General features: G+C 41.7%; 1 protein-coding gene across 1 annotated transcript; it reads left to right on the top strand.

The window, feature by feature from the left end:
- Positions 1-916: 916 nt before the first annotated feature.
- LOC306701605 (arf-GAP with coiled-coil, ANK repeat and PH domain-containing protein 2) lies at positions 917-14192 on the top strand (the record flags this gene model as incomplete). The annotated part of the gene is made up of 22 exons (XM_079166961.1): positions 917-1180; positions 1266-1323; positions 1750-1869; positions 1973-2026; positions 2174-2232; positions 2324-2507; positions 2608-2652; positions 2774-2869; positions 3267-3341; positions 3505-3608; positions 3713-3764; positions 6829-6929; positions 7565-7676; positions 8120-8313; positions 8777-8846; positions 8971-9065; positions 10229-10305; positions 11165-11298; positions 11378-11487; positions 12520-12630; positions 13009-13070; positions 14032-14192. Exons 1-22 carry the CDS (start codon positions 1128-1130, stop codon positions 14190-14192), a joined length of 2127 nt encoding a protein of 708 aa, XP_079023087.1. The 5' UTR covers positions 917-1127.
- Between the last annotated feature and the right edge of the window lie 2887 nt (positions 14193-17079).

Here is a 17079-nt window from a genome sequence, read left to right as displayed (position 1 = left end):
CATACACTCACACACACACACACACACACACACACATGGTGGACCCTGACACACACACACATGGTGGACCCTGACACACACACACATGGTGGACCCTGACACACACACACATGGTGGACCCTGACACACACACACATGGTGGACCCTGACACACCCTCACACACACATGTGGTTGATCTGGTTGTGTTCCAGTAGAGCTGGTCCTGGTCTCGGCTGTAGAAGTGATTTATTGAGGTCAGCTCTGTGGTTCCTTTGAGTTTAGTTGAAGTGTGTTTGGTACAGACTGTGTGTGTTCTACAAACTAAAAGTGTTCAACCTGTGAGAGCATGTTGTTAGTTTTGTTGTGTACAGCCTCCCACCACCTGGGGGCGTAGTGCCGGTGTGAATGAGGGCACAGGTGTGGTCATCAGGGGTCACTGATGCAGGTGTTGCTGAACAGTGAAAGAAGAGAAGGCTATGATTGCTGTAGTGTGTGGTCCTCTGTGTTAGTTCCTTAGATATAATACATATGTTGGAAACTGGACTTGGTTATTTGTGTTTTTTGACTACACTTCCTCACACTCACTCAAAGCAACTCCTTCACTGCAGCAGCACGAGCTCAGAGGTCCAATGTTCACAAGCTGAAAAATACATCAAACTATTATTTTAGAGAAGTCATTTTGAGAAATATTCTAATTATTTTGTGATACTAAATATATTTTTTAGAAAGATATTGAGTCATTATATATCTTAAAAACACATTTTTGTTCTTCAGTTTTTAGCTTCGTCTGTGACGTCTTCGTCCGGAAGCGTCCCCTCATGAATATTCATGAGCCGATCCTTCGCCATACTGTGTGCAGGATGCACAGACAGCTGTCTCACTGAAAACACCCCAAACACCGTTTTAGTGACACTTTTATCCCAACATGCGTGACAGGCAGGCGCGCGTGCCCATTGCCTGATCGACACGTATCTGACACGTATCGATCCGGCTCGTGGAAGAAGTTTATCGGATTTAAACATGAGGAATGAGAGAGGAGCTGCTGAATGGACAGGCTAACTGTGAGCTAACAGGCTAACGGTCAGTATGAAGACGGTTTAATAAACGTTATCAACACTTTGACTCGGGGACAAGAACTGAAGACAACATGGACTCGCTGCTGGACTTTGAGGAGTGTGTCAAAGACTCACCTGACTTCAGGTAAAAGTACACACACACACACACACCTTAGCATCCACAAACTGCGCATGTGCAGAAGCCCTGATGTTTTGTGTATTTTGTTCAGACTGAAGCTCGCGCTGTTCGAGGCGGATGTTTCTGTGCTCGAGACACAACTAGACAAGGTACAAATACTTCTACTGCTAACGTTACATCACTGCTAGTACTGCTGTTAATACTACTACTGTTACTGCTAATACTACTACTGTTAATACTACTACTGTTACTGCTACTACTACTGCTAATACTACTACTGTTACTGTTAATACTACTGTTAATACTACTACTGTTACTGTTAATACTACTGTTAATACTACTGCTGTTACTATTAGTACTACTGTTAATACTACTGCTGTTACTATTAGTACTACTGTTAATACTACTACTGTTACTGTTAATACTACTCTTAATACTACTGCTGTTACTGCTACTACTACTATTACTGCTACAAATAACAGTATTTATATTATTACTACTACATCTACTGTTACATGTTATTGTACCTGTGAAGAGATCTCATTGGTCTGTAATCTGTGTCTCTGACCAATCAGGTGATGAAGCTGTGCAGTAAGATGGTGGAGGCGGGACAAGCGTACAGCGCAGCCAATCAGCTGTTCCTGAGCGGCCTGGCTGAGCTCTCTATGTACCACAAGAAGGACGGCGTCGTCGCAGTATGGAGCTAATAATGCTATTGATCGTCAACGTCTCCGCTTTTAGTTTTCATGATTTTATTGTGAAATGTTTCTCACTGACTTCCTGTTTCCTTCCCCTCAGAACTGTCTGAACCAGTTCAACCAGGGCCTTCAGGAGATGGTGAGCTTCCACACTGTGAGTACACACACACACACACACACACACACACACATCCTGTTTTCTGTGTATTGTATGTTTTAAAGTATCGTGCTTTGGGCTGCAGGTGATGATCTAGACGAACCTTTAGGTTCTAGTTCTTCTGTTCATCTCTGTCGTCCTCAGATGTTGTTTGATCAGACTCACAGAGCCATCAGCCAGCAGCTGACCAACCTCTGTACACAGTAGGTCCAACACACACACACACACACACACACACGCTGCTGATTATGAAGACGATGAAGATGATGAAGATAATGTTGTATCATCTCTGAGGTTCCTGCCCCAGCTGGTGGAGACCCGGAGGGAGTTTGTCCGGATCGGTGAGGATCTGGAGACGGCGGCGCTGAAGAGCGCTCAGGTGTCTCGACACAAAGCTGCCGACGCAGAGCGGGCGAGTCACCTGCTGCTCGCCACGCGCAAGTGCTACCAACACTTTGCCCTGGACTACTGTCTGCAGGTACACACACACACACACACACACACACACACACACACACACACACACACACACAGCTTGAACACCAGACACTGAAACGTTCTGCTTTCTTTGTTTTCAGCTCAACACTTTCAAGACTCAGCAGAGAGTCGACATCTTGAACTCAGTGAGTCGTTCTTTAGTCAGGAGTTAGCTTAGCTTAGCATAAAGAATGGAAGCAGGGGGAAACTGCTAGCCTGATGAATACCTCACTGACCTCACCTCACGGTGTTTCTGTCTGTCGTCAGATGTTCTCCTTCGTCCACGCTCAGTTCACCTTCTTCCACCAAGGGTTCGACCTCCTCAGGGACCTGGAGCCCACCATGAAGACCATGGCAGCCCAGGTCCTCACCTCCGACCCTCCTTTCACACACGTTATCTGTAATCATGACGAGCAGAACGACCACTGATGAGTCAGCGTAAAGGGACAGTGCTGATGTTATGAGGTGTTTGTATGAGGTACTTCTACGTACTCTGTGTATTACTACAGTAGATGGAGTTTGGAGTCAGGCAGCCCTTGCTGTTCTCTATGTTCTCCATTCATAAACACAGATTAACCTCTCACCACTCAGGAGGTTCTGCTCTACTGCTGCTCCATCTGTTAGTGTGTTTGTGTTCCTGTGAGACTGCAGTGTCTCCGTCTACTGTAGCAGTACACTGAAGTAGCTCATACAACCACACTCGTGAACATCACTACTGTCTCTTTGAAGTATATAATCCTCCTCACTGTTTGTGTTTCAGTTGTCTCAGTCGTCAGCAGACTGTGCAGCTCAGAGGAAAGAGCTGGAGAACAACCACCTGCTGGTGCAGCAGAGAGTAAGAACTCTTCATGTTCACGTCTCTGTGGTCTCTCCCTAAAGTATCACCAGTGAAGCATGAAGGAACAGCTGCACATGGCTCTCCACATGCTCTTGTTTATTTATCTCTTATGTATATCTTATTAGTGTGTGTGTGTGTGTGTGTGTGTGTGTGTGTTCAGGATGCTTCTGGAGAGCCGACGGTCTGCCCGTCTCCCGGCAGTGACGCCATCATCTCGGGTTACCTCTTCAAACGCTCCAGGAGGAAATCCAAAACCTGGAAGAGGTACAGACACATCCTACTGGTGAAGGAGAACCACACATACAGTGTGTGTGTGTGTGTGTGTGTGTGTGATATTTAATATGTTTGTCTTTTCTGTCATATTTCAGATGCTGGTTTTCCATCAGAGACAATCAGCTCATCTACAGAAAGTCACACAAGGTACGACTGCTCATTTATATAATCAGACTCGTTAGTGAATATCACAGCGTCATCGATCCGTTAACTGTAGTTTCTATGAAGCTCAACACTTTGTGGGGGGGCTGTCGGGTTTAACAGTTTACAGTTTACCATATACCATCAAAGAAATACACATCACGAAACTAATATAATGATATCGCATACCAAATGGCAGTTCAGAACCTTTGTACATACTCCAAACACACTCAAACAACCAACTATAAGAATGACCAAAGTATCAAAGTCATATTTCGCCATGAGTGAGCAGACTCCGCACATGTTAGGAGCTACCGAGAGATAGCTACATGCTAACAAAGAAAACGAGATGCCAGAAAGCAAGCCAATTCTACACAGATTCCGGAGATATCTTCAATATTTCTCTCCGTGAAACCATAACCGCGATATGAGCCAACAAACACCAGCAACACAAACCGCTTTATCGATTATTATCAGAAACCGTGCCTTACCTTTCGCCGTTTTCATGAAGACTCAGCATAAAATCCCAATTTTTTCACTCAGATATCTGTTCAACGGATGTCCTGTGTGTCACTGAACTACTTCCGTCATACAGGGGGTCTAGTCTACAGGCGCTTCACGATAGACGGCACCTTGTTGATTCTGACTGGCTAACAGTGCTGTCAATCTTTTCCACGTAGCTCTAGCTCAATTCTATTGGCTCTGACGCGTCGAAAGAGGTGTGAACCACTGAAATCGACCAATGGGCTGCTGACTTACAAGGCTGCATACACACAGAGGACTGGATTTTGGAAAAAATTCCTTGACGCAGAGACATAGAGAGAGGCTCAGAGAGGATTCTGGCTCTCAAAATGAAGCCAAACTGCTGTATTTGGATGTATTGAACACTATTAGTGATAAAACAAGTGAAATATATAGTTATTTAGTATATACAATTAAAATGTAACAGATGTTTCCAAAATGACCATTTTGGTGACCTCGCCTGACCTCTCTGTACTAAAACCTCTCTAACTTTCTTCTGCTTCACTTTATCAAAGTCAAACTTTGCACATAGACTGTTCACATGTTGTGCTATGATTTGGGAGAGTTTTAAACTTTCAGCTGCATCATTCCAAAGACATAATCATCCTGAAATTGCTTTTTTTTCAGGTGAACCTGAAACTTTTCAATTTGCGCTATGTCCCATCTTCATTTACTCTTAACCAGTAACATATACACTGATATTTACACATCTGAACACATCTCACAAGTGTTCCCTTTATTATAACATCAAAATGATTCAAATAGACCTTGTGGTTGCAGAGATACACTCTTTTAGTGTGGGTATGCAATTTTCGAGCAGAGGCCTAAAAAATAGGTTAGTTTTTGAAAGGTTATTAATCCTCAGATGATTCATTTTAATGCACAGCTACAAACTCGCCTCTTTTCCACAGAAGTTCTGTTTTCAGAGACAAATAAGTCAAATACATGATTTAGTGTCGTTGTGTGTTTGTGACTCAAACTGATACAGAAATGTAGAAAATGTTCCAGCAAACGAAAAGGAATGAAGAAGACTTACAGCAAATAAACAAGGTTTGATTTAAAATCTTGTTTAAAAATGTTTTATGAGGAATCCATCACCTCAGACCTCATAACGGGAATGTGACAGAAATAAACCTGCTGCTAAAATATATATATATATATGTAGGCATACATATTAGTCCTGGGCAACGATGAACATTTTTAATCACGATTAATCTCATTGTAATGCGCAAAGTTCAATAATGAATTCTAAAGTAGTGTATTGTGCACTTTTATTTTAAAGTGCTGCTCTATGAACTAAAGGTCAACAACATTTGGTTTAAACACTTTAAACTCATCAGGTTCTTGTTAACAGCAGGATTCTCTTCACACAGCAGCAGTTATAACACAGTTATAATGATTCTGATCATAGATATTCAGCGTGTTCACAACTTTATCTTCATGTGTGTAAAGGTGTGTTCACACCAAACGCGATGAACGCGGTGAGATTACATACAAAGTCTATGTACAGACGCGATGAACGCGATGGCGGACCAAACTATGTGTGTACATGTGTGTGTGTAAACCATATGGTACAAACAATGAATAGACGCTGCCGTATTTACGTCTAGATGACGTTATTGTGAGTGTTGATGGAGCTGCTACAATGTTAGCATAGCCTAGCACCGATCGATCCGAGCTCCATTGAGAAAACAAGTACAAATCGGCATCATTACGTAGTTATTTGAGTCCCTTTTTGTCGGTTTATTGCCGTTAAATCACAGCCAAGTCAGTTTATTGTGTGTTCATACAGCTGTAGTAAACAGCCGACGTGTGGCTCGCTAGACACAGTGAGCTCGATGAAATCCACGGAGCTCCTCCGGACTATGTTATGAACCAGACATGACGGCGTTTAGTTCCCCGTGATATCTGGGACTTCCACAACACGTACTGAGCAGAAATACAGGTGATCTTTCTACGTTGTTTCTACGTCCAGCGCGATGAACGCGAATGAACACAAATAGCCCCCGGCCGCGTTCATCGCGTATTCAATTCCCCGGCGTATTCCCCGTGTTTAATGTCAACACACCTTTAGGATGAACACAAATAGTCCCCACGCGGATGAGGTGAGGTTCACATTAAACGCGATGAACGCGGCGCGAATCGGCGCAAATTGCGTTCATCACGTCATTCGCGCCGAGACCGGCGGGGACTATTTGACTATTTGTGTTCATTGCGTTCACACTTGTGTGTTCACACCAAACGCGATGAACACCTTAAAGAGATGCAGTTTGAAATATACACTTTGACAACTGCAAACCTATCTACGTCATGTTTTTATGTTTGTTAAATTCTCAGTAGCGATAACTAAATGATATGCTTATTATACATATTACAAACAAAACACTTAAAAACGATCGGACGCGTATACAATATTTATATATGTATACAAAAATGGGATTTAAAAATCAGAGCAGGACACATCGCCTCCATCCCGACTGTAACTTAAGGAGGCTTTTATTTTGGTGAGCAGCAGGATGAACCTCAGAGTTTTGTGTTCCTGCTGCAGGAGGTCTCCCTGGTTCTGTTTGAGGACCTCAGACTGTGTGCCGTCAAACCTCTGGAGAACATCGACCGACGCTTCTGCTTCGAGCTGCTCTCTGTTCAGAAGTGAGAACACAACTCTACTCATTCTATCTCTACATGTTCACACATAGAACACAACTCTACTCATTCTATCTCTACATGTTCACACAGAGAACACAACTCTACTCATTCTATCTCTACATGTTCACACAGAGAACACAACTCTACTCATTCTATCTCTACATGTTCACACCGAGAACACAACTCTACTCATTCTACCTCTACATGTTCACACAGAGAACACAACTCTACTCATTCTATCTCTACATGTTCACACCGAGAACACAACTCTACTCATTCTACCTCTACGTGTTCACAGAGAACACAACTCTACTCATTCTATCTCTACATGTTCACACAGAGAACACAACTCTACTCATTCTATCTCTACATGTTCACATAGAGAACACAACTCTACTCATTCTATCTCTACATGTTCACATAGAACACAACTCTACTCATTCTATCTCTACATGTTCACACAGAGAACACAACTCTACTCATTCTATCTCTACATGTTCACAGAGAACACAACTCTACTCATTCTATCTCTACATGTTCACATAGAACACTGTCTGTGTGTGTGTGTGTGTGTGTGTGTGTGTGTGCGTGTGTGTGCGTGCTTGCGTGTGCGTGCGTGCGTGCGTGTGTGTGTGTAGGTGCTGTGCTCTACAGACGGACTCTGAGCTCTTGCAGCAGTCGTGGCTCGTGGCTCTTCAGAGCAGCATCGATCTCGCCTACAGACAGAGAGACGACACTCGGCTCTCACAGGTACTGTGTCCGTTGTGTTGAAGTACATATAGTATATAATGCAGTACAAATATTGTTGATACCACTCTCATATCTGTACATTAAATATGAAGCCAGAGCTCAACAAACGTCAGTGTGTTTGTTTATAGGTGATTAAGTACTAATACCACACAGTAAAAGTACTCTGTTAGTACTACTACATTAACAATCTCTCGTATTTAATCAGTAAATGTTTTTACATGAAAAATGACAGAAACCATCAAACAACCATCAAAGAAGTCGACAGATACTTTCAGCTCTGCTTTTACAGTTCCATACGTTGAAATATCTGAACTTGTACACATAAAGTATATATAAAGTACCTGAGTACGGTAGATGTAGCAAAGTAAAAACTAGAATATGGAATGTAAAAAACAGTTCTATCTACTTCAGTAGATGTAGAAGTAATCCCTGCCTGTGTTTAGCCTAAAGAGGCCCCCCCTCCCCCGTGTGGAGGGGACTCGTCCCCGGGCCCCCCCGCTCAGAGGCCCCCGGTGCTGGGCGTGGCCCTCAGGGGCCCCGGGAACCAGCGGTGCTGTGACTGTGGAGAGGAGGAGCCTCGCTGGGCCTCCATCAACCTGGGAGTCACCATGTGCATCGAGTGCTCCGGCATACACAGGTAGTACACGTCCCAGTGGTATCTGATACTTTATACTACAGGTAGTACACGTCCCAGTGGTATCTGACACTTTATACTACAGGTAGTACACGTCCCAGTGGTATCTAATACTTTATACTACACGTAGTACACGTCCCAGTGGTATCTGATACTTTATACTACACGTAGTACACGTCCCAGTGGTATCTGATACTTTATACTACACGTAGTACACGTCCCAGTGGTATCTAATACTTTATACTACACGTAGTACACGTCCCAGTGGTATCTGACACTTTATAGTACACGTAGTACACGTTTGATACAGTGTATTGTACTGCATGGTAGTACACATAGTACACGTTTGATACAGTGTATTGTACTGCATGGCAGTACACATAGTACACGTTTGATACAGTGTATTGTACTGCATGGTACTGTGTAAAGAGATGAATCTAATAAAAGTACTTCTTGGTGTTTCCAGGAGCCTCGGTGTTCATCTGTCTAAGGTCAGATCTCTCACTCTGGACTCCTGGGAGGCTGAGCAGCTGAAGGTAACTGGTGTCTCCTGGATCAATAAAAGGAATTTAAAAATCAAATCTTCTTCTTTTTGTTCTTCTTCTTCTTCTTCTTCTTCTTCTTCTTCTTCTTCATCTTCTCCTCCTCTTCCTTCTGTAGCTGCTGTGTGTTCTGGGTAATAACGTGATGAACCGTATCTATGAGGCGAGATGTTCAGAAGAAGGACGAGTGAAGCCGAGAGCCGACAGTCTGAGGTAAAATACCTGATGTTTGTGTTACTGAGACATGAAGTCATCGTTATTAACTCTATTAACTCTATTAACTCTATTAACTCTATTACTTTATTAACTATTACTTTATTAACTCTATTAACTTTATTAACTCTATTAACTTTATTAACTCTATTAACTCTATTAACTCTATTAACTCTATTACTTTATTAACTCTATTACTCTATTAACTTTATTAACTCTATGAACTCTATGAACTATTAACTCTATTAACTCTATTAACTCTATTACTTTATTAACTATTACTTTATTAACTCTATTAACTTTATTAACTCTATTAACTTTATTAACTCTATTAACTTTATTAACTCTATTAACTCTATTAACTCTATTACTTTATTAACTCTATTACTCTATTAACTTTATTAACTCTATGAACTCTATGAACTATTGACTCTATTAACTCTATTAACTCTATTACTTTATTAACTCTATTACTTTATTAACTATTACTTTATCAACTCTATGAACTATTAACTCTATTAACTTTATTAACTCTATTACTTTATTAACTCTATTACTTTATTAACTCTATTACTTTATTAACTATTACTTTATCAACTCTATGAACTATTAACTCTATTAACTTTATTAACTCTATTACTTTATTAACTCTATTACTTTATTAACTCTATTACTTTATTAACTATTACTTTATCAACTCTATGAACTATTAACTCTATTAACTTTATTAACTCTATTACTTTATTAACTCTATTACTTTATTAACTCTTAACTATTAACTCTTATTACTTTATTAACTCTATTACTCTATTAACTTTATTAACTCTATGAACTCTATTAACTTTATTAACTCTATTACTTTATTAACTCTATTACTTTATTAACTCTATTACTTTATTAACTATTACTTTATCAACTCTATGAACTATTAACTCTATTAACTTTATTAACTCTATTACTTTATTAACTCTATTACTTTATTAACTCTATTACTTTATTAACTCTATTAACTTTATTAACTCTGTTAACTCTATTAACTTTATTAACTTTATTATGTTTCTTTCTGTCAGGAAGAAATAAACACTTCATGGTAGTTTTAGCTGCTGATCAGTAAGAAAACAACAGATAATAAAATATAATAAATGTTTGTTTCTTGCTTCCAGAGCAGAGAAGGAGACGTGGATCAAAGAGAAATATGTGGAGAAGAGATTTGTTGTGAACAGCGTGTCAGATGGAGCTCGTAAGTAATTCATGATCCTCAGAGGATCAACTGTTATTACAATGTGATTACTAAATAGACCTGATTCCTCCTGAAGAAAGGTGATTTATCTGACATTGTTTCGTACATATCAACAGGTTTTATTTATATTTATTTTAGGGTTGTAACGGTTCACATAATTCTCGGGTCAATACGACACAGTGCTGCCACGGTTCCGTTCGGTTCGGTACGTTTTCAATACAGCAAAAAAGCAGAAATACCAAATCCTCGCTGCTGAGACTCTCAAGGGGGCGTGTCTGAAGAACATGGCTCCTCCCACTCAGCAGTGAGGTAATGTGCGGTTACAGTCAGGTAGCTTTGTGTCGTCTGTGACGTCCGGCCGTCTGCTGTCAGAGCAGCAGCGTGAGCTTCGGACATTTGATTCTCTGTTTGGACTTTTGTTTTCTTTAACAACACATTATGGTCTGGAGAAATGGGCCGGTGAAGGCGTAGTGTCATCAGAGTAGGTCTATAAATAGACCTTTAGTCCTTTTTGAATCAGCAGGGAACAGCTAGCTAAACGCTGCGGGGAGAGTTTGTAGCGTGTGTGCTGCTGTTGGTTTTCATGCTAAGCTAATTTAATATAGCGCGCCTTCCAGAACACACGTGGCTCACCAGAGTAGAATGTTCTTCTTCTGTGGTGGAGTGACAGACAGCATGTTGTCTGTTATTATAGAATTCAAGCTTCTGCATTGTCCTAATGCACCAGTGTTATTCAAACGTATTGTTTGATTCGTGATGCGTACCGAACCGTGAGCCTCGTACTGAACGGTTGAACACCAATGTGTGTGTTGTTGCACCTCGACCATCAACACCTTAAACCTCCTCGTTGTGTTTGCAGAGCTGCGTCTCTATCGCGCTGCGTCGGCCGGGGAGCTGGTGGACATGGCTACAGCGTTAGCTCAGGGAGCACAGGTCAACGGGAGCATCACAGAGGAGCAGGGACGAACTGCTCTGATAGGAGCAGCTGTAGGGGTGAGGAGGCTTCTTAAAGAGCTCATATGATGACGTAGAAGAAGAGTCAGACCGCTCACAGCCTGTGGTTCTCCTGTAGGGGTCTCTGTCAGCCTGTGAGTTCCTGCTGCTGAACGGGGCCAACGTGAACCACAGAGACCTCCGAGGACAAGGAGCGCTACACACTGCTGCTACTGCAGGACACACCGGGTACACACACACACACACACACACACACACACACACTGCTGCTACTGCAGGACACACCGGGTACACACACACACACACACACACACACACACACACTGCTGCTACTGCAGGACACACCGGGTACACACACACACACACACACACACACACACACACTGCTGCTACTGCAGGACACACCGGGTACACACACACACACACACACACACACACACACACACACACACACACACTGCTGCTACTGCAGGACACACCGGGTACACACACACACACACACACACACACACACACACACACACACACACACACACTGCTGCTACTGCAGGACACACCGGGTACACACACACACACACACACACACACACATACACACACACACACACACACACTGCTGCTACTGCAGGACACACCGGGTACACACACACACACACACACACACACACACACACACACACACACACACTGCTGCTACTGCAGGACACACCGGGTACACACACACACACACACACACACACACACACACTGCTGCTACTGCAGGACACACCGGGTACACACACACACACACACACACACACACACACACACACACACACACTGCTGCTACTGCAGGACACACCGGGTACACACACACACATACACACACACACACTGCTGCTACTGCAGGACACTCGGGTACACACACACACACACACACACACACACACACACTGCTGCTACTGCAGGACACTCGGGTACACACACACGCACACACACACACACACACACACACACACACACACACACTGCTGCTACTGCAGGACACACCGGGTACACACACACACACACACACACACACACTGCTGCTACTGCAGGACACTCGGGTACACACACACGCACACACACACAAACAGAGACACACATACACACAGAGACACACACACACACACACAGAGACACACACACACACACACACACACACACACACACAAAGACACACACACACACACACACACACACACTGACCCCGTGTGTCTGCTTCCCATTGGCTGTGTGCAGACAGGTGTGTCTGCTGCTGAAGAGAGGAGCCAATCAGTACGCTGCGGATGAACGAGGACAGGACCCGCTGGCCATCGCCGTGGAAACCGCCCACGCTGACATCGTCACGCTGTGAGTCGTCACTTCAAACGTGAACATGAGAAATGTTTCACTTCTGTATCTTGGTCACGATGTTTTCAAAGGAATAGTTTGATATCTGCGTTGTACATACACACCGCTGCTTAGCCTAGCTTAGCATAAAGACTGTAAGCGGGGGTAAACTGCTAGCCAAGCTACACACTGGGAGTGTTTTGTACTTCAGCTCATGAACTCTGTCTTTACCTGCTGCTGTTCTCACGATCGCTACTGAGCATGTGCAACTTTCAAGAGATGTAACCTTTTACAATCTAATGGTATACATGTGTGTATATACTGTATATGTGTATAAATATATGTGTATATGTGTGTATTAACTGGTGTATTTCCGTCCTGTTGATCTGAATGCTCCAGACTGCGGATGGCCAGGATGAATGAAGAGATGAGAGATTCAGAAGGAGTCTTTGGAGCGATGGGTTAGTGGACTCTGGAGATTATTCATCTCACATTAAGGCCTCCATCAGTATGAGACCCAACATAAAGTTCTCATGTCGCTTTATTAATCCAGCAGGAAGTTACTCTGCCAGAGTTTCATCAAAGATTACAACAGAAGAATAACAAAAACATCTATAAACACATAGAACAATAGAATAACAATGATAATACTGACAGCAGTGTAAATATAATATAATATAATAATAGTAAATAAATAAAGTCAATTACAAAAAGACAAAATACAAGAGTAAAATATAAAGTGTAGAAGGCCTCACATATAGTATAAATATTAAAGTAAGACTTTAATATTTCATTTTTTAAAACCGAAGCAGAAAAGTTAGACAAATACACGACGTCTGTCCACAGGAGAGGGTTCAGATGTTAGTTTTGCAAACTTTTTTACATTTTTATTTAGAACAATGTTGTAGGAATAATTACATTTGTGAGTTTTTGCATTCCTTATATATGATTTACGGTATCTCAGTCTGAAGACTGTAAATCCATCTGTCATCCAGGAGACGACCTCTGTCTTAAAGCTGCATTCTCTCTAGTGTCCACCAGGGGGCGACTCCTCTGGTTGTATAGAAGTCTATGAGAAAATGACTCTACTTCTCTCTTGATTTATTACCTCAGTAAACATTGTAAACATGAGTTTATGGTCTCAATCTCTAGTTTCAAGTCTTCTTCAATACAGCATGATGTTCATTTAGTAAATGATGGTCCATTTAGAGTCACACAGACCATAAAGCAGGGGATGCTTTAGGGGCGGGGCTACACAGTGATTGACAGGTCGACACCAGAGACGTATACGACGTCTCTACGTCACTCCTCCTCAGTCCAGATGTGGTCACTTCCTGTTCACTGGTTGAGAAACAATATTTTGTCTCAAATGTAAACGACTTCAAGCCGTCTACTGACTGTAGATCTGGTTTAATTCCTCAGGAGATGACGAGACCTTTCAGGACATCTTCCGTGACTTCAGCGACATGGCGTCACATGACCCGGAGAGGCTCAGCAGACGGCAGTTCAGCCGCGGAGACGAGGAGGAGGAGGAGGAGGAGGAGGAGGAGGAGGAGGAGGAGGCGGAGGAGGAGGAAGGGTGAAGAGCCAACACAGTAAATGACAGAAAGTGAGACTGAAAGCCTCTGTAGACTTTTAACTTTTAGAAGAGCTGACTGATGTGTACAAATGTGCTAAAACATATAAGATATATTCTGTGTAATATACATTTCCACTGTGAAAGTACACGTATACTTCATGTACAGTGACTGCAGAAGTGTCACCAGAGTCCACGGTGATTTTCATCAATAATCTGCAGATTATTATTCATTGTTTTGGTCAAATCGTCGTCACATTAGAGGATTTTTGCATTTTTCTTTAAGGTCCAGTGTTCATTTAGGGGGATGACATTAATAACTGTTTTCATTAGTGTATGATCTCCTGAAGTATAGTTGTGTTTTCACGCTTTTATTTTAAGTTACCTGAATGTTGCAATCTGCATTTTCACCACTAGATGGCACTAAATCCGACACGCTGCTCCTTTAATAGAAACGACTCTTAACAACAGTTATCAAAACGGTGGCTGATTGATTTTCTGTCGACTCATCGTCTTTTCTGTCGAGTCATCATGACATCACACCAGGTGTGCTACAGCTAGCTAGCGCCCCCTGCTGGACGTGTTTACTGCACAGTGGAACGTTGCATCCACATAACGTCTTTTTATTGCCAGAGTTATGACGAACTCGTCTATTTGAAGTATGAAGCAGACGTCCTCCGTTAGCCCGAATAGACAATACAAAGCACAGGAGTGATGCTGGTCTATGTTCCTACACCATCGCTGGGTTTCAGCGCTGTCCTCAGAGGAGTGAGAGCCTCAGGAGTCAATGCCGTTCCGTCTGTCGTTCCTCGAGCGCGAACACGTAAATCAGTCAAAAGATAAGTTTATAGATAAGATAAGTTACTATCCTTAACGTCAGGTTCAGACTACAAGATATCTGCGAGTATAGCGCGTGTGTCATAGCGGATGATGTCCCGATAGAAAGACTAGCATGTTAGCGTAGCATCACAATAATATAGCTAACGTTAGCATATTGGCTTTTTTTTTTCCAAACAGATCCTTGTTGTCATGTCAGACAACTTTGGCTCATAAATATGGCGTCCGTGTGTGTTTGAGCTGCTAATTTGCATACTCTTACATACTCCGCTCTTATTGGTCGTTTATACCGGCGCTCGATGAAGTAGCGTTTTCCACGTCCTGGCAGCTCATTTAAGTTCTTTCACAGAAAAAGTTCCTTCACATAGTTGAGAGAGAAGTTACAAAAAATACAAAAACAAAGAGTTCAAACCAGCTGATTGGTTGTTTCCAGATTGTCATCGTCAGGTCAACATGTGAATGTGTTACACTGTGTAACACTCGTCACCGTCCCAGAAATCATTTCAACGCTCTGAAGTCTGTAAACCATCAACAATACTAAATGTTATACTTTTACTTTGTTGTAGTAATTTATTGTGTTTTCTTTCTTCATAAAAACACACAATTAAAAAGATTAGGAAGTAAAAGATGTATTTATATTGATAAATAAATCTCTTCATTATTATGTTAATGAGGTATAATAATGTGTTTAGAGCTTGTGTTAGAAGTTAAACATCATAATTCATCTCTAATATCTGTTTTATATTCATAAACATCTTCAAACTACTGGATTTATTCTAGTTTATCACTAAAACTACATTTTACAGATGACATGTGAACACATCATGATAACGTTATAATGTAGCTTCAGCCAGTACTCATGTTCACTGAGCAGAGCCTGAAGGCATCACGATGTCACTGAAGTGAACCTCCGTTGGTTAGCCGTTAGCGGTGCTGCTAACGTTACTAGCTCTCCTCTGAAGTTCTACTGAGTCAGTGAAACTTTATTTACACTGTGATGTTCACGTTAAACTTTATTTACACTGTGATGGTTAACTTTCAGCCGGTTAGCTGTTGTCGTTATGCTAAGCTAGGCTAACCATGTCCTGACTCCACCTGGCTGTCGGCCAGAAAGCAAATAAGCACATTTCCTAAAATGTTTTAACTATTCTATTAATAAAAACATTTAATTGTTTGAATATAGTTGCTGTCAGAGTAATGTTACAAAGGACAAGAACCTCATAATGTGATGATGTCACAAAGGGAAAAGGTCACATGTTCAAACTCCTTTAAATGTTATTCAGAGATATGAATAATTTAGGTCAGCAAACACATTTAACTATTGTTACGTTTTGACCCAGAAAAGATGCTCCGACAGCTGATTTATTAATGTTCACAATGTCTCAACAACAACAGAAGCAAAGAGCTGAAGCCCATTGTGGACGGTGGTGAAAGCTCCGGAAACATCTCAGAAAAACAGGAAGTCCATCAGAGATCTCTGTTAAAGTGTTTATTGAAACCAAACTTGAAACACACACACTGTGTGTGTGTGTGTGTGTGTGTTATATATATTTGGGGGATAATCATGTTTTGGAACTACAGTTCCCATGATGCTGTGTGGTATGTAATCAGGAAGCATAATGGTACAACTTGAACTCTGTTTTTGAGCCGACGTTTGTTTATTTTGTGTTGAATTAGCATAAAGTTTGTAGAGTGATCTCAGACGACTGTTACTGGATTACAAAAAGCTGTTTCCCTCTCAGGTGTTTCTGAGGCTGGATTAAGTTGTTCATGCTAACCCAACATTAAAACAAGAGCGGGCTTTTATTGTGAAGCAGCCACAGGAAACACTGTGTAGAAGAAGAGTCCTCTAAAGTAGTTATTGTTGTTTGTCTCTGTCACAAAAAAAGGATAAAAGACAGTTGTATAAAAGTGTGTGTGTGTGTGTGGGGGGGAACAATCGTTCACATCAAAGCAAATGTCCCAAATTGAAATGATCAGACTTTATTACTTTTATTTTTGTCATAAAAACGTTTAATGTATTAACCGAGTACTTCCATCATCTTTCTAGTACTTTA

This window comes from Pholis gunnellus (genome assembly GCF_910591455.1).
Source record: "Pholis gunnellus genome assembly, chromosome: 9".
Taxonomy (NCBI): domain Eukaryota; kingdom Metazoa; phylum Chordata; class Actinopteri; order Perciformes; family Pholidae; genus Pholis; species Pholis gunnellus.
The sequence above is the reverse complement of the archived record's forward strand: the minus strand, read 5'-3'. Positions and strand labels throughout refer to the sequence as shown.